Raw genomic sequence first — 23,862 nt, 5'->3', positions numbered from 1 at the left:
AAGAACCAAGTAAGGTAGGACTGATAAAGGCTCTGTGTATGTTTTTACTTTTTTTTTTTTTTTACAAGTCATCAATCTTTAACGAGATTCTTTTTGCTATAGGCAATCTAAATTGATCCATGGTAAATGGAAAATAGCAGTCTATTCTTAAATAACTGTGAACAGGAGGCTGAAAACTAGCTCCTGTTAGAAACAGTTACAGTATGTTGAAGAAATCTGCACAGGCACACACACAAAGAGACCTCTCTCAGCAATGGAGGAGCAGCTGAGCTGCATCGCTGCAGAAGGCCATCGATCACATTTATTATACTGCAGACAGCAGCAATTTTAAGTGAGGCTGGGCTTCCCAAATGAATTCCAATAATTCAAGTTATGATTCCTAAACTGTGTCAGACTAATTCAATATTACTTTTAGGCAGGGAAAAAAAAGGTTGAAATTATTAGTCCCATAATGTGGGTAAAAGAACATGATGTTATTACCTTAATCATTAATAAGGGCATTACAAACCATGTGATGATTTTTAAAAAATGAGAGAAATTGTGCAACTCCTACTTACTGCATTACAATTGCATAAATGGTCGTTTTTGTTTGTTTTTACATTAGAAATAAATTTACTTTAGAGTATAATTTGAGTTTTGAAGAACAATTATTATTTTGTTTTTTCAAAGTGAAAGTGTTTTTGTTTTTGTTGATTATAAAAATCATTTATGGTCATGAAAAAGAAAGGAATGCAAGATATTTGAAGTGAATTTCCCCCATATAACACCTTTTGGAGATATGGGTAAGAAAAAAGTTATATAGTTTCCAGACTTTTAATATAGAGCTTTTCTTCCATCCCTCCATCCATCCCTCCATCCATGCCATCTTTCCATATTGAGAAGTAAAGAGTTGGAGAGGGGGCAGGACAGAGGAGTATCCTGTTCCCACAAAGTGGAAGACTCACACAGCACATAATCAGGGCACTGCTCAGACCCCTCTGTGGGCAAAAGAAGGCAGCCCTGCTGCAGGGTAGGCAGAGCTGAGTGCTGGGAGTTTGTGTCTCCATGTCCTTATTTAAGGTCAGTTTCTAACTAATGTGAGACTTTGGGCAAATCATCCCAACCTCATTTATAAAATATATGTTCTTTGCATGTTACTATACCTTGAATTAGATTCTGCTTTATAACTGTTTTGGGAAAGGAACCATTAATTTTTGATGAAAGGTAATTTTTTTAATTCATACGAGCATTTAATTGGTGGATGCTTTGAAATACTCTAACCAAATGTGACATTGTATATATTTTTTAAAGCCCCATAGTGACTGTTCAGCTAGCTTCCTTTAGGCTGAGCTTAAAACACTTGATATTTTTGAGGAATAGAGGTGAAACAGATGTTTCTGTTGGCTGAGAAAATGCTTCAAACAACTGATCATGTCTTGCCACTGATAAAATGATACTAGCACTGGGATCAGTAACACATATAAGGGTTTGGGAGTGGTTGTCTATGCATGTGGAATTTCAAAGATGTGGGCCACAGAAATACAGGGGATTTTGTATGGAGCTGAATGAACCTTCCACAGTCTGAAAGCCCATCTTTGGGAAACAAATATCTGGTTGCCATGGAGACACTCAAGGTGGATGAAGGATGGATTAATCAAAACACAGTAAATCCTTTTTACAAGCTTCCTAAGAAATCTAGTGTGACATGAACCCTCTGGTCTGTCTCCTCTTATTCTTCCCTCCATCACACAGGAAATCCACCATGGACGTACAATGACACACACTGATTGTTCTGAGTTCTATGTACATGTTAACGATACCCTCTCTTGCCTGAAAGTCATGATCAAACAAGCACAAAGGCTCCTCAAACATTTATTTTTTAAAATAGCTTTTGAAATTTAAGGAAAAAATTATCCTACTCTCTCTGCTATAAAAAGAAAAGAGAGTGGTTAGAAACAGCCTCTGAAAATTGATTATTAACTGAGCTACATTCTCTGGGGAATAAAGGATATGAAATAATTTGTGCTGAGATAGAAGCTGCATTCAGACTGAGTCTAAATGTACAACTGATCTGATAATTTTAGCTGTTCAATTCAGTAAAAAAAAAAGTCATCTCAGTCCCAGTGTCAGTTAAATAAAGGAATTAATCTAAATAAATTATTAAGTTGAATAAATTAAGTGAATAAATAAATTAAATGGCTATTCCCTTTCTTCCCAACAAACTGACAGGCCAAATTAATCAAAATAGTTAATCTAGCTGTGGGGGACATTTCCAGAAGTCTCCAGTAAATCACTTTGGGGCAGCCAATTCAATTCAGGACCCCCGATCTTGAATAGTCACTGCATCAAGTAGATTGGATGAGCTTGCACAGAATCAAGCCAATGTAAGTAGGTTTTGGATACCTTCCAAGAACTGATAGAAGTTTACAGTGAGGATGTCAGTTATTGCAGGAGAGGGACAGAGTACAGGGCACAGGCAGGAAGGTTTTCCACATTGACACACCAGGTCTGAGACTCCATGTGTTCTCACAGACTGAAGGGAACAGAGGATGCAAATTCTAAAGGAATTCAGCACAGAGTAAAACAGTGGTTCTCAACCCGGGTTGATTTTGTCATGACTGGGGGTAGGGAAGGTTGGGAGTAGGTGCTATTGACATCTGGTGAGTAGAAGCCAGGGATGATGCTAAACATCCTACAGTGCACAGGACAGCCTCTTGAGAAAAAGAAAAAGAAGAAGAAAAAGAAAAATGTTGATAATGCTGAGGCTGAGAAATCCTGGAGAAGAAATAAATAGTTAATAGATTCTAAGCAGCACCTTAGATAGAGCACAAAATCATGGATTTACCTGAGCAGAACAGAAGGGCTATAACTTCTGAGCTGAGCAATAAGGAATCAACTCTGAACTTGGAATGTGAAGACCTGAATCTCAACTTGGAGCCTTGCTATTTATTATTACCTATAACATGTCAGCCTCTTTGAACTCAGTTGTTTAATTTGTTAAATGGTGATAGTAATATCAGCCTACCTTATACTACGGATTGTGATAACAGATGTGAAAACATGGAACACAGGGTTAGTGTTGAGGAAATAAAGACTGGAAACAGACAAGCCAGCTTATCTTTTATGTTTGTTTGTTTTTAGATTATTTTCCCATATTGGCCATTACAGAATTGTGTGGGGTTTTTGTTGTTGTCGTCGTCCTTTTTTGGGGGTTTTTTGGCCCTGCCACACGGCATGCAGGATATTAGTTCCCCAACCAGAAATCGAACCCATGCCCCTATAGTGGAAGCGCAGAATATTAACCACGGGACTGCCAGGAAAGTCCCTATTACAGAGTATTGAGTAGAGTTCCCTGTGCTATATAGCAGATTCTTATTAGTTATCTATTTTATATATAGTAGTGTCTTTTATGTTTTTTGAGGCAAGGCTGGTCAGTTTTAGCCAACAGTGACAATAAAAAGAAAAAAATTGATTTGAAATTTATTATTCATTTTGGATCTTAATGTACTGTAGGGGAGGAAAGTTTTCGTCAACCCTCTTAGGATCACTGGCTGGGTCTGAAAATTAAACTGACGTGAGACAGATTAACAGGCGAAACACATACACGTCTTATTGAATTGTTACAAGTACATGGGTGCCTTCCCAAGAGAATGAAGACTCAAAGAAGTGACCAGAGTAGGAGCTTTTATACCTTGTAGACAAAGAAACATTAAATTTGTGATGAATTGAGAAGACAGACATGTTTTGGTTAGGAGTAGTCAGTGATAAAGGAGTAACTAGGAAGATAAGAGTTAGTTTAACAAAGTTTATTTATACAGATTTCTCAGCCCCCAGTTCCCTGTCTCTGGTGATAAGGATGCCTTTCTTCCTCCTGGTACAGGGAGGGTACATTCACGTGGGAGATTGTTGACCTTGAAACAGGAGAAGGGTGAGGCAGCGGAGGTCAGCATGACCTTCCTCCTGCTGTTTTCCCATACTCCTTCTGTGTAAGATTGTCAATATACCAAGGTGCCATATTCTGGGGTCACATGTCTTGAATCCCATTAGTATGAAATGTTTGAAATGTTTTTTGCTTAGAGGCTACTGGATGTGAGGCTGCAACACTGCAGAAGGCTATACTTCCTGTGTGGCTGAACCACCCTGACTCCATTTTGTCAGCTCCATCTCAGGCCCACAGTACGACCCCCTCCCCTTTCTGCATGACTGAGCTCTAGCCTACTCACCAGGAATGTGTCAGAGCCAGATAAGTTCCCTATCAACATTTACCCTTGCCTTCATCTAATATGAAAACTGCAAGAATGCCTTTTGCTGATGCAGATAGTTAATGGCCTGCAAGGCCTGATGGTCATGAGACCCCCCCCTGGGGGGGAGGGAAGAAAAAAACCCCAGTTTCCATGGGTGTGGACATGCTCCTCCCTTAGTAGTCAGATTATGTTTTTAGTTTAGGCCCCTTATATCCCCCTGTACCCCTTTCTGCAGCACAGAGTGTAGCCGCGAATGCCTCTGGACCTTCATCCGCCTGATCCTGCCTGTATGTAAGTTACCCACAATGAACTTCATAATTGCACTTCACACAGTTGCCTGCTTTGTTTTTCAGTCTCAAAGTTCCTTTTCAGTTTGGAGGATATTATTCAATATCCCCACCAAAAGAAGTGCTAGGGAAGGTGTTGGGGAGGAGTGTAGGTAGGAAAACTGGAAAGGAAGCACGGGGTGCAGGTATCTAACGGGATTTCAAAAATGAAGTTTTACTGTGAGATAAGCAGTGTAATGTGCTATTTGTTTAAGAGTTATGTTTTTAACATTTTGAGAATATGCTTTGCCACCCATATACTGCCTTTGTGTAAAATAGGAAATTTGTCCCTTCCTTGAATATGATTAATTTTATTTTCCTCAAGTACAATTTTTAGAAGGTAGTATATTATTTATTTTTTAATATTAAAAATTACAGTAAGCTTGAGGTCATTCTATATAAATTCTACAAATTAACACCCTTATATTCATCACAGCACCACTTACAGTAGCCAAGGTATGGAAACATCCAAGTGTCCACTGATGAATGAATGGATAAAGAAGACGTGATATATGTATTAGATTAGTGGTTACCAGAGGGGAAGGGCATTTGAGGGTGGGTGAAATGGGTGAAGTGGGTCAACTGTTTGGTGATGGACTTGTGGTGATTACTCTGTAGTGTATACAGTTGTTGAATTATAATGCTGTACACCTGAAACTTAGATAATAATTTTAAAAATCTACAAATTAAAGTACTGAACACACAATAAAGGAAGTAAAACTTGTAATCATAATAACTCACTAGAGTACTCAAGAAATTAGGACTTAATAATTTGTTATAAAGTAATTATACATCTTGCTTTCACAGAAATTTTTTACGAGTTTTAATGCCTACTTGCTTCTGTCTTATTTTCTATAGAAATGCAGTTTTTCTTGTGATATTTATACCTTTAATAAATTTTATTTTCATGAAGCTATAAAACTCTTCATTGGCAAATGGAACTGCAAGGTTAAATTTATCCCAAGAGCCACGAAGAGTTATTGGAAATGTGTCCTGTAAATTATTACTGCAAATATACTGCCTTTTTTTTTTTTTTTTTTTTGTGGTACACGGGCCTCTCACCGTTGTGGCCTCTCCCGCCACGGAGCACAGGCTCCGGACGCACAGGCCCAGCGGCCATGGCTCACGGGCCCAGCCGCTCCACGGCACGTGGGATCCTCCTGGACCAGGGCACGAACTCGTGTCCCCTGCATCGGCAGGCGGACTCTCAACCACGGCGCCACCAGGGGAGCCCCCTGCAATTCTTGAACTAGAGTATTGTAAGTGTAGATTTTAGAAATCAACTTAGGATTTTAGTCCTTATACATAGAATTCCCCTTAGTATCATTTTCCTTACTTTGTTCACCAGACAACTTCAACTATTAGTGTTTACACAGTTGCAGTAGTTTATTCTTTAAATTACATTTGCCATCTATGACACTGAAAGGCCATTATATTCTTCCAGTATTTTAAAACTCTCCTTTAAAAATGATGTTGTTGTATCTAATAAAGAAAAAAGAAAATTGAATTTAAATTTAGTTTTGGATCATAAATGGGATTCTCAGTTGAATTAAAACTTCTTACTCCTTTTTTGGTATCGCCTATATTGGGAGAGATATCAATGTCAAGAGACTCTGCAATTTGTTTAGTATCAATATATTTTTCACAAACATTATTGCTTTGTCTTCAAAAAATGTATTAATTCCTTTGATGCTTTTAAGTGCATTGTGTACAATGAATTTTTGTTCCTGCATCATTTTTCACTTAACATCAATTTTACTGAAGCTATTACTACAAATTGGTACCTACCAAATAAATGTTAAAATGATTATTTTCGAAATCAAACCTTTGACTTGTGTTGCAGAAAATACAACAGCACAATGGTTTTTTTTTTTTTTTTTAATGGAAGGAAACCAACTTTTATTTCAAACCTAGTTTAGGGAAATGACAGTGTAGGAAAGGGCAAAGCATAGGCTGTGGATTCAAGAGAGACACACCATTCACCTCCGTTGCACCCACTACAGTTTCCTTCTCTGTAAGACGAGGCTAACGGCCCCTGCCCAGCTCAGAGGGCTGTGCTAACACACAAACAGGAAAGGGCATCTGAACCCAGTCCACACGAGACTGCAATCATCAGCAGGGCACGAGCGGCTCCCAGGAGCAGCCCCTGACTGCGGGAGCTCTGAGAACAGCTGCTCAAACTACCTTGAGGTGGCTCCTCCCGTGACCTCTCGAAGGAGGCGGCAGTGGTGGGGAACGAACTCCAGGAGCTTACTGTACATGAGCTGAAGATCACTCGGATGAGCATCGACAATCTGCTCTACGATCACCTCATCCACGTATGGTTTCACTAGGACTTGACCAACTAACGCCTCCGCATCCCGTGCCTTGTCAATCGTGGCGTAAGTCCGTAAGCAGTGCCGGATCACATCGACACTGGAAGTCCGAAGACCTTCCAGAAGGAGGCCTTCCAGTGACTGCTGTAACATGGCTGTAATGCCAGCTATACGTGGTCTTATTTTGTCCAAAAGAGGCATGCCTTTGCTTTGAACAGCATGAAACTGTAACTGGTTAAATTCTGTGGCAATTCTCTCCAAAATCTGTCCAGTCAGAAGTGGGCTGCTTGTTTCTAGTGCAGATGTCTCTTTAGAATGTTGAGAATTTAAGATTTTTTTCAATTTTCTCAACTGATCGAATAACCTGTATAAGCCTCAACACACATATCTTTTTTTTCCTAATGTCCTCTTGTTTAGACATTCGTTCATCTACTGCCCGAATTCCTTCACTGACAGATGACCTAAGACTCAGAACCTCTTCCCGTAACTGTCCCAAAGGCACAGAAAGCTGGCTGAGGGCTCTGTCCATGCCAACCAGGTTTGTTGACAGGTTGACGAAGTCTGCGTAGTCCTTGTTGATGAGCTCGACCATGGCCGTTTTAAGTAGCTTATAGTAGAGCTCCAGGTCATCTCTCAGTGATTCCAGCTGGACCCGCTTCCTACAGTCGGACACAAAGTGATCGACATCGAAGTCTTCCTTCATGAACTCGTCCTTGTCGAAGCAGAGCGTGTCCGGCCCCTTAGGCAGGTTCATCCTACTTTTCTCCATCCCGCCGGCCGCCGCCGCCTCTCAGCGCCGAGACCCGGACGAGGCGAGGAAGCAGGACGCTGCGCGCACGGACTCGGCGGCCGCAGCCACAGCACAATGGTTTTTAACAGAGCATTGCATTTTCCTTTAAGTAAGTTTCTAGTGTCATGATAGCTTCAGCTTCACTTGCTCATATTTTTTTTCAAAAATGGCTTCAAATTTCTTTCCTAAAATTGTTTTCAATAAACTCCAACATTGATACCAAAAAAGTTGTATGTTTTCTATCAAGTTTAAATGAAACAAGGAATATGGAATATTTTATAATTCTTTTCAGGGATTTTCTGCCATGATCCCTGTTTTCCATGCATATTTGTGGCATTGTCATATGCCTGGTCATTCAAATTATTTTGTCTAGATTATTTTATTATTTGTAGATTTGTCTAGATTTTGTCTAGATTATTTTTGTAAGCATTCTACTGAGAAGTGATAATATCTGTGTCAATATGGCTTAACTGCTTTTCCCCAGGAAATTCTAGCCCAAGGAGATAAGATTGTTAACCAGTAAATAACTAACTTCACCATTTGCTTCAGGAAATTTCTGCAAACCAATTTATCAAGGCAAAGAGTTACCTCATTGTGGAAACCAGCTAGTCATATCAAGAAAACTGTGTGCTCACCTGGACAAACAGCTTGCTTATCAGGAAAAGAGTTTGTGTATCCAGACTTGTTTCAAGACTTGCTGTGCCCACTAATCCTAAACTATTATGTTACAAACTCTGCCTAATCCTCGCCAGTTCCCTATCTTGAAGAACTTGCCTTAAATTACCTGAGCATAGAGCCAGAAACTTTTCCCTGCTGAGACACTAAGACTCTGTTAAGATGGTGCTCTCCCCTGCTGCTGTAAGTCTAATATGCTTAACTTTGCCTGACCAACAGGTTATTCTGGTAGTTTTTGTGGAGGGAGACAATAGTCAACATTATGAAAAATATATATAGTCTTTTTCTAGTCATATCATTTACTGAACAAACTCCCACACAGTGTTACAGACATGTTTGCCTTTTTGAAATCCAAAAAATTGGTAATAATTATAATCTGTTCTACATAGTGTGTATCAGGCGTTGTATCTAAAATAGGTGAGTGATATTTAGCACTTCTTACCTTATTCAAATAATGTATGATTTGCTGTTGATGTTTGTATTCTAAGAAAATATTCTACACTTAATGTTATCATTTGTTGTGGTTACGACAGATGAAGAAAATGCCCATTTTTTATGCTCATAAAGTTCTCGGATGATCTGAATGTTAGCACTGTTGCACCCAAACTGTATCATCTATATTGTGTTAACAAGTGCATGAGATATTTTATCTTATTTTCATATAGTTTCTGTTTTGTAGCATTAATAATTATAGCTATATTTTAAAATCACAGTTCAATTTCAAATGCCTAACACTATTGTTGATATGCATTTAATTTTCATGTTTGCTAAGAGCATGTGATAACCGTTTCCAAACTTTGTACTATTATCAATCTTAAGTCAATTTTTTTCATTTGCAATGACTTTGATATAGAGACAAAATACAGCTTTGAAGCTGAATGTTCTGGTAATCTTTTTTTGTCATCTGGAAGAATTTGTGTGTAATGGTCCCTAAAATTTATTATTTGTAACTTGAGGTGGATAAGTATCAACTAGAATTTCCTTTGAATATTCCATTTATATGGATCTGTACCTGCATTCACGAAAAGTACATTGGGTTTAATGGAGTCTTTGGGTTTTTTATCTTCTAATTTAAATGAAAATTCATCAGTTATGACTGACATGGAGATAGAAGGTAAATTCATACCCTGTCCAATCAGTGACATCTCAGTGCCACATTCTGTTGAAACTGGTAACTCTAAGGTCTTCTCCTTTCCCCTCCTGTATTTCATCTACTTTCTCCAAAAATTTGTTCAATTATACAAATATGTTTCTTTCATTTTCTCTAATGGAGTTCTCTTTTCTTATACTGATAATTTTTAAAAAAAAATTCTTTTTGACATCTGGGAAGAAGTTATGAATAACTTAATATCTTATAATTTGAAACATTTAAAAATAATAGGTTTGGAGGAAATATAACTATACAGTGTAGAAACCTGGCAGTCAACACCTTAACCAAGTGATCAAAGTTAACATTCTGGCAAAGAGTGTACAAGAACACAATTTACCCCAAAACATGTCTTTGGTATTTGGATTATTTAGAGCTATAAACAATCAAGGACCAAAAGACTCAGGAAGAAACTTTGATCTTCCCCCTAACTGCCTAAAAGAATGTAAATAGAGAACTTATTCCAGGAAAGGAACTGTCACCATAGATAACTACAGTACAGAGTAGGTATGGTAGACAGGGAGGAGCCTAGCAAAGTTTGTCTGTTAAAATTCCTCTCCATGTTCCATTGTCTCTGTTTACCGAACATTTGCTTTTCCATCTCTCTGTGAACTGCCTTCCTCCCTTTTGAAGTCCCAAACCACCACCCACAACATCCTCTTTTGTCTTTAGCTGAAGGTGGTATTTGGGCTTCTGCCATTTTGGTGAGTTACTCACTTCTCCTGGGTCTCTCCCATGTATACATGTTGTTAAACTTTTGTTTGATTTCTACTGTTAATCTGCCTCATGTCAATTTAATTCTTAGATCAGACAGAAGAACACAGAAGTGTAGAGGAAACTTCCTTCCTCGCCGATATGAAACATGACATCATCATGTGCCTGCTGACATCATGAACTGAGAAGGACTCAATATCACTTTGAGACAGGAGATATCTGGGCCCCAGGCTGAGCAGCTGGAACTTGTCTCCTGTTGACTCTTCCGAGATAAAGATAATGGCAGAGCTCTGCTTGAGTAACAGATAAGGAGGCCACATTTTTCTTGGGATCAAGGAGACCTCTCAGACCACACATGCGCAGAAAAGTCCTCAGGGGTCAGGGAAGGGAGGGAGCACCAGCCCATATTATGTCCTGCCAATCTCCCAGAAACCCCCACACTGGAATCTATCTTGGGTAAAAGATGTTTACGCACATGAGTCAGACCAAATATGGGCAACGAGCAAGATGATTGGCCAGAGGGAACCCAGAAAACTGCCCCCATATATGCAATTTAAGCCACCCCAAAAGCATGGGGCTCACTCCACATGCTGCCTGTGTGTTCTTCCACATGTACTTTGCTTCTAATAAATGCATTACCCACTTCACTACCTCTGTCTCTTTGCTGAATTCTTTCTTGAAAGAAGACAAGGACTGAGGTTCTGTTTCAAGCCTGCTGGCCCTTGTGTTCTAGTCGTTAGGATTCGGTGCTCTTCCCACCACAGCCTGGGTTCAATTTCTGGTCAGGGAACTAAGATCCTGCTTCAAGCTGCCACACCCTGTGGCCCCCCCAAGATCAACTTCTGTGGTTTACTTACCAAAAATATTAACCCGAATTTATCATGAGGAGACATCAGATAACCCTGTGTGTCATTTTCCAAGATCAGTTTTGTGACACCAGCTGTGGGTCCTACCATTCACTTCAATCCTGACACTAACTACCCGGAATTAGCACAGACCGTGTAGGTTAAGGGGCACAGTCCCACAATGCTGCCCCTACTTCAGACACCAGCTGAAATTCTTGTGTGTCCTCAAAGCACATTTCTGCCCACCCAATCACACATTTGGGGGTTCCCACAACCACACCCCTCTGCTCAGTTTTGATGATTCTCTAGAATAGCCCACAGACCTCAGGAACGTGCTACACTTACAACTACAGTTTTAGTATAAAGGATACAACTCAGGAACAGCCAAATGGAAGACAAGTGTTGAGGAGGGATTAGGGAGTGCAGAGCTTCCACACTTTTCCCAGGGGGCTATCCTCCCAGTACACTAATGTGTTCACCAACCGAGAAGCTCCCAGGTCCTTGTTGTTCAAGAGCTTCTGTCAAGGCTTCATTACCTAGACAAGATGAATTATGCCAACTAAAAATTGTCACTAACCATCTGGTTCTACAAGAATAAAGTTATTAGCCACTGCAGCCACTGACCTCCAACACACCCTGAAAGGAGTTCAGGGTGAAGATCAGGAATGAGGCACTCTGTGCTCTGGAAAAAACTGGTGGAAGAGGCCTTCAGATAGTTGAATACTTTTAGGAGATTTTATGAGCGCATTTTCTTGCATCTTTTCAAATCATTAACAGAGACATCTTCTGCCCATGGCTAGCAGCAACATTCTGCCAAAATGTGTGCCTGACTGCCTGTATCCCTTCACTAAAATCATGTATATACTGAACTCCCCCTACTTTTTCTTTCTCCCTCCCTCCCTTCCTCCCTCCCTCCCTTTCTTTCTCACTGGGTCTTAGTTGAGGCATGCGCGATCTTCGTTGTGGCATGTTGGATCTTCAGTTGCAGCATGCAGGCACACAGTGGCAGCATGTAGACTTCTTAGTTGCAGCATGCAGACTCTTAGTTGTAGCATGCATGAGGGATATAGTCCCCTGATCAGGGATCAAACCCGGGCCCCCTGCATTGGGAGTGCAGAGTCTTATCCACTAGACCACCAGGGACATCCCCCCCTACCTTTTCAGAGCAGTTCCTCAGAGCTATCTAAGAGGCTATCCCCCAGGCTATAGTCCTCATTAGACCGCAAACAGAACTTAACTCACAACTCTCACATTGTACATTTTTTTCAGTTGACAAAACATTTATTACTGGTGATTGAACTCAATCTCTAGTCCCTCTTCTCTCCACAAAGGCTGAAAGTTCTATTCTTTTAATCACATGGTTGGGTTTTTTTGGTAACCAGCCCCCCATCCAGAAGCTATCTAGGGTCAGGAGTAACCTTACTAGTGTAACAAAGATAATTCTATCACTCTGGAAATCTCAAGCATTTTAGGAGCTCAATGGCAGGAAAAGGGAACAAAGACCAAATTTTTTAAAAATTTTATTGCAATATAGTTGATATACCATGTGTTAGTTTTAGGTATACAACAAAATGATTAATATATATGTATGAAATTAATCCCTGTTGGTCACATAATTAGCAAATATTTTCTCCCATTCTGTAAGTTGTCTTTTCATTTTGATTTTGGTTTTCTTTGCTGTGCGAAAGCTTTTAAGTTTAATTACGTCCCATTTATTTTTGCTTTTATTTCCATTACTCAAGGAGACAGAGCCAAAAAATATTGCTGAGATTTATGTCAAAAAGTGTTCTGCTTATGTTTTCCTCTAGGAGTTTTACAGTATGAAGTCTTACATTTAGGTCTTTAATCCAGTTTGAATTTATTTTTGTATATGGTGTGAGAGAATGTTTTAATTTCATTTTTTTAAATATGTCCTTTATTATGTTGAGGTAGATTCCCTCTATGCCCACTTTCTGGAGAGTTTTTATCATAATTGGGTGTTGAATTTTCTCAAAAGCTTTTTCTGCATCTATTGAGATGATCATATGGTTTTTATTCTTCAATTTTTTAATACGGTGTATCACACTGATTGATTTGTGTATACTGAAGAATCCTTGCATTCCTGGGATAAATCCCACTTGATCATGGTGTATGATCCTTTTAATGTGTTCTTGGATTCTGTTTGCTAGTATTTTGTTGAGGATCTTTGCATCTATATTCATCAGTGATATTGGTCTGTAATTTTTTTTGTAGTATCTTTGTCTGGTTTTGGTATCAGGGTGATGATGGTCTCATAGAATGAATTTGGGAGTGTTCCTTGCTCTGCAATTTTTGGAAGAGTTTGAGAAGGATGGGTGTTAGCTCTTCTCTAAATGTTTGATAGAATTCACCAGTGAAGCCATCTCGTCCTGAACTTCTATTTGTTGGAAGATTTTTCATCACAGTTTCAATTTCATTACTTGTGATTGGTGTTTGTATTTCCTATTTCTTCCTGGTTCAATCTTGGAAGGTTATACCTTTCTAAGAATTTGTCCATTTCTTCCAGGTTGTGCACTTTATTGGCATAGGGTTGCTTGTAGTAGTCTCTTAGGATGCTTTGTATTTCTGCAGTGTCTGTTGTTACTTCTCCTTTTTCATTTCTAAATTTATTGATTTGAGTCCTCTCCCTCTTTTTCTTGATGAGTCTGGCTAATGGTTTATCAATTTTATCTTCTCAAAGAACCAGCTTTTAGTTTTATTGATCTTTGCTATTGTTTTCTTTGTTTCTATTTCATTTATCTCTGCTCTGATCTTTATAATTTCTTTACTTCTACTAGCTTTGGGTTTTGTTTGCTCTTCTTTCTCTAGTTCCTTTAGATGTAAGGTTAGATTGTTTATTTGAGATTTTTCTTGTTTCTTGAGGTAGGCTTGTATTGCTATAAACTTCTCTCTTAGAACTGCTTTTGCTGCATCCCATAAGTTTTGGATCGTGGTGTTTTGGTTGTCATTTGTCTCTAGGTATTTTTTGATTTCCTCTTTGATTTCTTCAGTGATCTCTTCATTATTTAGTAACATATTGTTTAGCTTCCATGTATCTGTTTTTTTTACATTTTTTTCCCTGTAACTGATTTCTAATCTCATAGCATTGTGGTCAGAAAAGATGCTTGATATGATTTCAATTTTCTTAAATTTACTGAGGTTTGATTTATGACCCAAGATGTGACCTATCCTGGAGAATGTTCCATGTGCACTTGAGAAGAAAGTGTAATCTGCTTTTTTTGGATGGAATATCCTGTAAATACCAATTAAATCTATCTGGTCTACTGTGTCATTTAAGCTTGTGTTTCCTTATTAATTTTGTTTGGATGATCTGTCCACTGGTGTAAGTGAGGTGTTAAAGTACCCCACTATTATTGTGTTACTGTCGATTTCCTCTTTTATAGCTGTTAGCAGTTGCTTTATGTACTGAGGTGCTCCTGTGCTGGGTGCATATATATTTAAAATTGCTACATCTTCTTCTTGGATTGATCCCTTGATCATTATGTAGTGTCCTTCCTTGTCTCTTGTAACATTCTTTATTTTAAAGTCTATTTTATCTGATATGAGTATTGCTACTCCAACTTTCTTTTGATTTCCATTTGCATGGAATATCTTTTTCCATCCCCTAGCTTTCAGTCTGTATGTGTCTCTAGGTCTGAAGTGGGTTTCCTGTAGACAGCATATATATGGGTCTTGTTTTTGTATCCATTCAGTGAGCCTGTGTCTTTTGGTTGGAGCATTTAATCCCTTCATGTTTAAGGTAATTATCGATATGTATGTTCCTATTACCACTTTCTTAATTGTTATGGGTTTGTTTTTGTAGGTTCTTTCCTTCTCTTGTGTTTCCCACTTAGAGAAGTTCCTTTAGCATTTGTTGTAGAGCTGGTTTGGTGGTGGTGAATTCTCTTAGCTTTTGCTTGTCTGTAAAGCTTTTGATTTCTCCATCGAATCTGAATGAGATCTTTGCCGGGTAGAGTAATCTTGGTTGTAGGTTCTTCCCTTTCATCACTTTAAATATATCATGTCACTCCCTTCTGGCTTGTAGAGTTTCTGCTGAGAAATCAGCTGTTAACCTTATGGGAGTTACCTTGTATGTTACTTGTCATTTTTCTGTTGTTGCTTTCAATAATTTTCCTTTGTCTTTAATTTTTGTCAATTTGATTACTATGTGTCTTGGTGTGTTTCTCCTTGGGTTTATCCTGCCTGGGACTCTCTGTGCTTCCTGAACTTGGGTGGCTGTTTCCTTTCCCATGTTAGGGAAGTTTTTGAGTATAACCTCTTCAAATATTTTCTCGGGTCCTTTCTCTCTCTCTTCTCCTTCTGGGACCCCTATGATGCGAATGTTGTTGTGTTTAATGTTGTCCCAGAGGTCTCTTAGGCTGTCTTCATTTCTTTTCATTCTTTTTTCTTTATTCTGTTCCACAGCAGTGAATTCCACCATTCTGTCTTCCAGATCACTTATCTGTTCCTCTGCCTTAGTTATTCTACTATTGATTCCTTCTAGTGTATTTTTCATTTCAGTTATTGTATTGTTCGTCTCTGTTTGTTTGTTCTTTAATTCTTCTAGGTGTTTGTTCTTTAATTCGTCTAGGTCTTTGTTTAATATTTCTTGCATCTTCTCGATCTTTGCCTCCATTCTTTTTCCAAGGTCCTGGATCATCTTCACTATCATTATTCTGAATTCTTTTTCTGGAAGGTTTCCTATCTCCACTTCATTTAGTTGTTTTTCTGGGGTTTTATCTTTTCCTTCATCTGGTACATAGCTCTCTGCCTTTTCATCTTGTCTATATTTCTATGAACGTGGTTTTTGTTCCAGGCTGCAGGATTGTAGTTCTTCTTCTTTCTGCTGTCTGCCCTCTCTAATTTCATTGTTTTTACATGTAGTTGTCCAGTTTTCCCAGCACCACTTATTGAGGAGACTTTCTTTTCTCCATTGTATATTCTTGCCTCCTTTTTCATAGATTAATTCACCATAAGCATGTGGGTTTATTTCTAAGACCAAACATATTATCATACCACAATCCCAAATTGTGGGACATTTCATGAAATAACTTGTCAGTGCTCTTCAAAATTGTCAAAGCCATGAAAACAACAACAACAAAACAAAAGAAAGCAAAACAAATAGAACAAAACTGTTTCAGATTGGATGAGACTGAGCAGGCATGTTAACTAAATGCAATGTGGGGCCTTGGATTGGATTCTGAACCAGAAAAAGACATTAATGGAACAATTGGTAATATTTGAATAAGGTCTTTAGATTAGGTACTGTATCCATATTAGTTTCCTGGTTTTGATCATTGTATGATGGTTATACTACATGTTTACATTAGGGAAAGGTGGGCAAAGTGTATACAGAGAATGCTTTATACCATTTTTGCAAATTTTTAAAGTCTGATATTACTTAAAAATAAAAATGAATGTAAAATAGTATACATGTTACACACTCTAAATGTTAATAGCAGTTACTTTTATACTGATGAAATTTCCATAATATTAAATAAATTCTTTCTATAAAATATATAGTGGGTAATCATTTAGTAATGTCTAATTTATATCTATGAAATACTGCTTTGTGAATTTTTAGTGGTAAATGAATATTAGTTATCACATAGTGATTCATATCATAATGAAAGAACTTACAGATTTAAATTAGAAACTCAATAATACCTTTCTAGTACAACAAATACATAGTTGATGATATGAACTACAATATGAAACCAGAGCCAGTGCTCTGGTAACAATAGTGAATTTTATTTTAAATTTTATTTTACTCCCCAATCAATAAAGTATATTAAAAATGTACTCTGGAACAATCAATTTAAACAATTTTAGCCTTACATTTTTCTTTAGGCTTGCATTATTAATAGCAATCGCTCAAAGATCAAAGAAATGTTCTTTTAGAATCAATTATACTCATTATTCCTAAATGTTATATTTCTACCATGGCAAATTTAAATCATCACTCCCAAGCTATTTGCTTTACAATGATTAGTTCTAATGCCATTTTCCAATCATCAGGTGTACGTAGTTTTATCTAAGGGTAAGCTGGTCTTTTAAATGAGTTTTCCAGTGATCCTGGGACACTTGATTTTCCAGAGGAATGCACTTTTGTGTGAGGCAGATTGGGTTAGGTGACAAACAAGGCTGGGAAATTGAGGATGTTGTGGTCTCTGAGTATGCAGGGTGTGACAGAAAGACTACTAGAAAGTGCTCAAGAATGAAGTTAAGGGTTAATGTAACTGGGAAGTCTGGAGTTTGTCTTCAGAGCAGCTAGGAGAAATTTATGGCAGGGATTTCCCTGACAACTGCCAGAAGTCTTCTACCTCCTTGTGCAAAAACAGCTCAGATGGGTTTGCTCTTCCTCACACTTGCAAGCCATGCTCTGGATTCAGAGTCCCCTATGGTTACTGTCTTTCATGGGTGACATACTTCCTTCCAATGTGGCCAGTGTTCTTGGGCAGCCAGGTGGATGGCAGAGCCTGGGCTGGAGAGCCAGACCATTCAAGGGGCTCTGTTTCTGTGGGGCCTACATTATTACTGGCAAAAAGAATATGAAATACCTACATTCAGACATTTAATAATGGCCATGAGGGAGCCATGAGGAGAGAATACCCTAACATCACTGCTGCAGCAGAAGGGGAAGGGCTGGATTATAGCCTAACAGCCCCAAACTGAAACAGCTCAAATATCCACCCCAAATAGGATACAGAAATTGAGGTATATTTACATACAACGGAACACCATAATAATGAAAATGAATAAGCTTCAGATAGAGGCAAATTTAAGATTAAGGCAGCATCATAAGACTATTCACTGAAAAACAGCATCGAGAAAACTGTTTTTTAAAAATTATAATCCATATGTCCAATAAAATTCCATGTTACACACTCTAAAAGTTCAAGAGACTGCTAATAATTTTTGTAGACACATAAACTCCCTGAGTAGATTGTAAACTTCTTGAGTACAGGCAGAGAATATTATACTTATTTAATTTCCTCCTTCACTGAAAAGCATTTGGGTAAAGGAATAGGAATGAACTAATGGATGAACAAATAAATAAATGTAAAAAGGGGGGAGAAATGCTCCATTTTCTCCTGGTCACTGTCATTTGTAATTGTCCTGGTCTAGTGGGGTCTTTTTAGTTTGTCTAGACAATGTCTGGTATGTATACCAAGAGCCAGAGTGAGATGAAACTCTACTGTCTTGAGCTGAGCTGTTGGCTGAAGTCCACAAAGGGGTTAGGGCTCCTGGGAAGTTCTGTTACATCGAAAGCCCTACTTAGTGTTAAAATATAATGGTATCAAAACAAGTGTCAAATGAAAGGAGAAAGCAAAGACACTGAGGACCAGAAGTCAAAGACATTGGTTCTCTTTCCGGTATCCCACTTAGGGGACAACTGGCAAGTGGCATCACTCAATCTCCCTGAGACTTTGTTTCCTCGTCTCTCAAATGGGGTCAATAATACAATAATTCTCATGAGGATCACTGAGACCGTAAATGTGGAAATGAATGGTTAAACAAATACCTGTGCTGGGGAGGAAGAAATTTCCCTCTAACCTTCTAGGTTCTGTTGGCTGGTGTAAGAATTAAACTGACATGAGACAGATTAATCGGAGAAAATGAAACAAAAGTTTAATAACATGTATACATGGGAAAGATCCAGGGAAACTGAGTAACTCACCAAAATGGGCAAAGCCCTCTCTTAAATACCACCTTCAGCTAAAGACAAAAGAGGATTTTGAGGGAGGGGAGAGTCAGTTATGGGAGGTGGCTAGGAAAAGTGCAGTAAGCAAGGGTAAGGTTGTTATACAGATTTAAGTCAGTGCCTTCTCTATTGATAAAAGTTTCCAGAGATTTGGTCATCCTCCTTTTCCAGGTACAGTGAAGGAGACATCTGTACAAAAGGAGATTTCACTCACAAATATAAATGTTTCTTACAAAAGGGTAACTCCTTCTTTGTTTTCAGAGTCTTCCCCATGTTTGCTGTTTCTTAGAAAATAACTAGCTTAAAATAATTAATATGCCAAAGAGATACATTTTGGGATGGCAAATTCTGTTCCCCTATACCTGCAAAAAATTTCACCCATATTGGTATTTTTTGCCTCAGGGCAGCTTTAAAGATTGGAAAACAAAAGACCTCTTCTCAAGAAGTTAATACAAAGAAACCATTTATGATTGCTGGGTAGTAGAGCATGATTTACCACATTTTCAGAATTCTGAACTGAGAGGTCAGAAATGGTTTCTAGACATTTCAGCAACACTACCAACCCCCGCAGATATGCCACCAGATTATGTCTCTCTGACTCTTATTACTATACAGATTGCCATGATTATTTTAAACATTAAAACAAAAACCGAAACAAAACTGATGAATGGAATACATACATAGAGAAGTAAAAAAAACATAATTATGTTAGCTTGGGGTCCCTCAAGAAGCTGTTGCTCAAAGGCAGAGTACCTGGTTGTTGTTGGAATTTCCTGGTTCATACCTAACAGGTCATCCAATGCCAGTAGCAGGCTCTTTCTGGAATAGGCTCCAGTCAAACTGGGTGGGTGGTGCTGAAACCAAGCAGAATTCTGCAGGTCCTTCCTGGATACAAAAGCCCCCTGTGTCCCCTGTTTCTTGTTTTTAGAAAAAGGCTTTATTCTCCTAGGCCTTCCCTAAGTTCCAAAGAGCAGACTCAAGCTATTACTAATTAGGGAAATGATGGAATGCAGAAACAAAGGAGAAGCAAGAAAAGTAATAATAGTTTAAATACTAGTTCAGGGACTATCCTGGTGGCACAGTAGTTGAGAATCTGCCTGCCAATGCAGGGGACACAGGTTTAATCCCCAGTCTGGGAAGATCCCACATGCCGCGGAGCAACTAAGCCTGTGAGCCACAACTACTGAGCCCGCGTGACACAACTACTGAAGCTTGTGCTCCTAGAGCCTGTGCTCCACAACAAGAGAAGCCACCGCAATGAGAAGCCTGCACACCTCAATGAAGAGTAGCCCCCGCTCGCCACAACTAGAGAAAGTCTGTGCACAATGAAGACCCAACGTAGTCAAAAATAAATAAATAAAATAAATTTATAAAAAAATAAAAATAAACACTAGTTCAGAGTCCTAGTTCCTCCTCAAGGGATGTACATAACAATCTGATGCATATCTTTGAGTCCTGCAGAAAATAAGACCCCAGCCCAGGTGGAAAAGGTGATTACATGCTGACCATAATAACCATGCAGACCCCAGACTGGTTGGAACCAGAAGGATGATTGTTAAGATTCCCAAAACATCACCCTGTTACCTCACCACCACCCAATCAGAAGAAAGTCCACGAGCTGCAACCCTCACCCTTAATGTTGCCTTTAAAAATCCTTCCCTGAAAGTCATCAGGGAGTTTGGGTCTTTTGAGCATCAGCTGCCCATTCTTCTTGCTTGCAACCCTGCAATAAACACTGTAATTTCCTTCACCACAACCCACTGTCAGTAGATTGGCTTTGCTGCACAACAGGCGAATGGACCCAAGTTCAGTTAAGTAACATTGCTGAGACCTACAGTTCAGAAGAACTGAAGGGCCATGGAGCCCCCGAGCAGGGCTGGATGTACTTCACATTGTATTTCCTCCAGTGTGCCTCTGTTCCAATTCTAAGGTGGGGTTTTGTGACCTGCACCAGTGGGACAAGCAGAATGTGGAAGTGTGGAATGTATTGTCTCCAGTGCCTAAACAGCCCCAGCAGGTGTTGTGCTTTTTGTTAAAGTTGGGAGTACTAGGAGTGAAATAAAATTCATATTTTATGGCAAGACAAGAAACATTTAAACATAAAAAATTTTCTCTGCCCTTTGACTTTCACTGTGCATTGTGTATCTGCATTATGCATCCCCCCTACTGTGCATTGTGTATCTGCATTATGCATCAACCAAACCTCCCCCATCGGCAGAAATACCAGCTCAACCGTAAGACAACTCCTTAAAAGATAACATTCCTTCTTGATCTTGTAAGGAGTCACATGACCCACCACCCTTACTTGCAGATCTGGATTGTGTAAATTGTCAATAATATGTCATTTAACATACAGCCCTGTTTCAAAAAAACGTATATAACTGCTTTGACTTCTAATGGGTGGAACAGCTCTCAGAGCTTTCTGAGATGCTATTCCTGGGTTAAAATCCTCAATTTGGCTGGAATAAAATTTTCCATTTCTTTCTTAGATCAACTGATTAATTTTTAATTGACATAAGTATAGTCAGAAACTTCTCCTTAAAGTCAGTTAGAATGTCCCATTGGGCTCCATCCCAAATTGTACCTAAAAAGATGACATGTTGAGCTGATCCTACAAATTTTTAGAGGTTAATGACCCAACCATCTGAGGTCACTGCCTGGACCACATTGTCCCAGACTGATATAGATGAGTGACAGCTCCTGGACTGTTACTAGGTGCTAGTAGAAACAATACCTGACTCATGAGTCTATGGTGTTACCAAGGTCTGACCAGCCCATCCTAAACTGGGTCGACATTAACCCAACCAAAAAAGTGGGGCAGGCATAACAAAGTTCCATCATCAAATGGAAAAATACATACAAGACCAAAGTTACTTGAGGTCCTCAGGGGTCACATGCTTGCATAAACACGTGGCCCACACCCTAAAAGACCACTTCTGGGTGCAATGAAGCCTCTGGTTACCCCAGTAGCCTGTTGGGACCACGTTTAGAAGAGGTTCCCACAGAAGGTATGGCCTGGTTCATAGGTGGAAGACGAAAGCCTGAAGGGGTTCATTAGCAGCTGTCAAGATGGATACATCATTAGCAATCAAGGATCAGATAGATAGACGCAATGAGCAGAGAAGGTGGCTGTGTGGTTAGCCATGCAGGCTATTTTCAAATCCCCTCCATACTACACCTTCATGGACTCCTGGGCCTGGCCTGTGACCTGGTGATATGGTAAAGGAAATAACGAAAAGTGAACTGAGCTATCAAAGGCACCCCAGTATGATGATAAGATCTATGTCAAAAACTGGCTGAGTGGGAAGGCAAAATATGTGTCATCAGATCAAAATATGTGTCACCCAGATAGATAAATGTAAAAAGGACCCCTACCAAGCTGAGAACAACTGGAATGAGCAGGCCGATGTCCCCTGCACCAAGTTGGTAGCCACCACAGGCCACCAGTTCCACCAGTGGATCAGATATGGGACTGCAGCCCATATTCGGGACTGTCTCCCTCTCAGGGAAGCAGAGGCCAAGGATGCAGTGGGCAAAATACATGAAGTTTCTTGTTAAATATTCTGGTGCAGGTGAGCACAATTTTCTCAGGGAACAGATGTCCAGACATGGACTTGGATCACTGCATGGGTCTCCACTATTTGTTTTGCTCTAATATTTAAATGTGAAGAGCTGGGCATGATTTTGGTGGGCTTTTAACAGTAAATAGAAGAAGGTTTCAATTTTCTTCCTTTAAAACCATGAGGAGACAAGGATTAAGACTCAGGACGGTCGATGGGAGAGAGGAAGGAGTGATGGAGAGCAGTGGACAAGTAGCTCAGGCACCTGGGTGCTCATGCTGATGCCACAGTTCACTCAGTGCGAACCTCAGACCCGCCGCTTCCCTTCTCTGAACCTCAGTTTCCTCATCTCCAAGGTCTCTTCCAGCATAAACATATGATTAAGAGTAAGGTAACTAATAGCAATATTTATCTTCTAGAATCTTATTCTAAACATATTTTGTTTTTCATGCACAGGTGCAGCTTGTGTGTTCCTTGGGTGTAGCCCCGGTTCCTTCTTTGTGACACGGCAGCCCAGTGGAGAAGATTGGTCACCGCTGCCCAGGAAGAGCCTGAGGGAGGAGGATAGCAGTGATCGTACTAATTTGAAGGTGGTGGGATATTAGAGGAGGTCATGGAGAAGACGTGACCACCGAATGACCCCTGAGCTGGACCAGGGCAACGGGAGGTTCCTCACCCTATCCCCTGTCCTTGGAATGTATGCTCTGTTCACCGTTCCCACAGTTGGAACCGTTTTCAAGGACGCATCCTGGACAGAACAATGTGGTGTTGAGAATGACAGGACTGAATATGTGACTGAAGCTGTTAAGGCCTCAATACAAACTTCTGAGATTCTGGCAGCAGGTGCAAAGCTGTACTGTTTCTCGGTGCCCAAGACAAGCCTCACAAGTCAGTTTCCTTATCCAACCCATTGCCTACCGACCTGGAGTGCCCTGCCTCTTTCTTCAGTCTCTCCTGGCCCTCCCTGTACAAGGGCCAGTTTGAGAACCAACATGGGACAAGGCAGTTCTGTGGAACCACTGAAGATTATGAAACTTACTCCATGAAGTAAACTAGTAAGATGTGATTTATAGTAAGCAATATATATTTGGTTTTGGTCCCTGTTTCTGCCACAAAGGGCCTAAAACTCTTGCATTTCCTAGGTGATGAACTCCGTACCTTCTGTTATGTTAGTGAAGTGACTTTTTGAAAGCCCTAGGTCACCTAAGGATGGGAGTTGGTGGCCAGAAGAATCAACCAAGTGATTAGAGGTTTGGGACCTAACCTCTAGGGAGGGGAGAGGAGTTGGAGACTGAGTTCAGGCACCAGTAGCTAACGATCTCATCCATCATGCCTATGTAGTGAAGCCTCCATAAAACCTCAAAAGGACAGGGTTTGGGGAGCTTCCAGTTGGTGAATACATGGAGGTCCTGGGAGAGTGGAGCGTTCAGAGAGAGCATGGAAGATTTGCACTCCTTCCCACATAACTTCCCTTATGCACCTCTTCCATCTGGCTGTTCATGAGTTATGTCCTTCTATAATAAACTGATAATCTAGTAAGTAAACTGTTTTACTGAGTTCTGTGA

The 23,862-nt window shown here is 39.6% G+C and overlaps 1 protein-coding gene across 1 annotated transcript; it reads right to left on the bottom strand.

Moving 5' to 3' along the window:
* Window positions 1-6,548: 6,548 nt before the first annotated feature.
* LOC308622640 (conserved oligomeric Golgi complex subunit 2-like) lies at window positions 6,549-7,717 on the bottom strand. Its single transcript, XM_081244198.1, is given in 2 exon segments — window positions 6,549-7,200; window positions 7,202-7,717. Coding segments are annotated over 2 exon segments (903 nt in total). The 5' UTR covers window positions 7,634-7,717; the 3' UTR covers window positions 6,549-6,729.
* Between the last annotated feature and the right edge of the window lie 16,145 nt (window positions 7,718-23,862).

The sequence above is a fragment of the Mesoplodon bidens genome, assembly GCF_964165515.1.
Source record: "Mesoplodon bidens genome assembly, chromosome: 9".
Lineage (NCBI taxonomy): Eukaryota > Metazoa > Chordata > Mammalia > Artiodactyla > Ziphiidae > Mesoplodon > Mesoplodon bidens.
The sequence above is the reverse complement of the archived record's forward strand: the minus strand, read 5'-3'. Positions and strand labels throughout refer to the sequence as shown.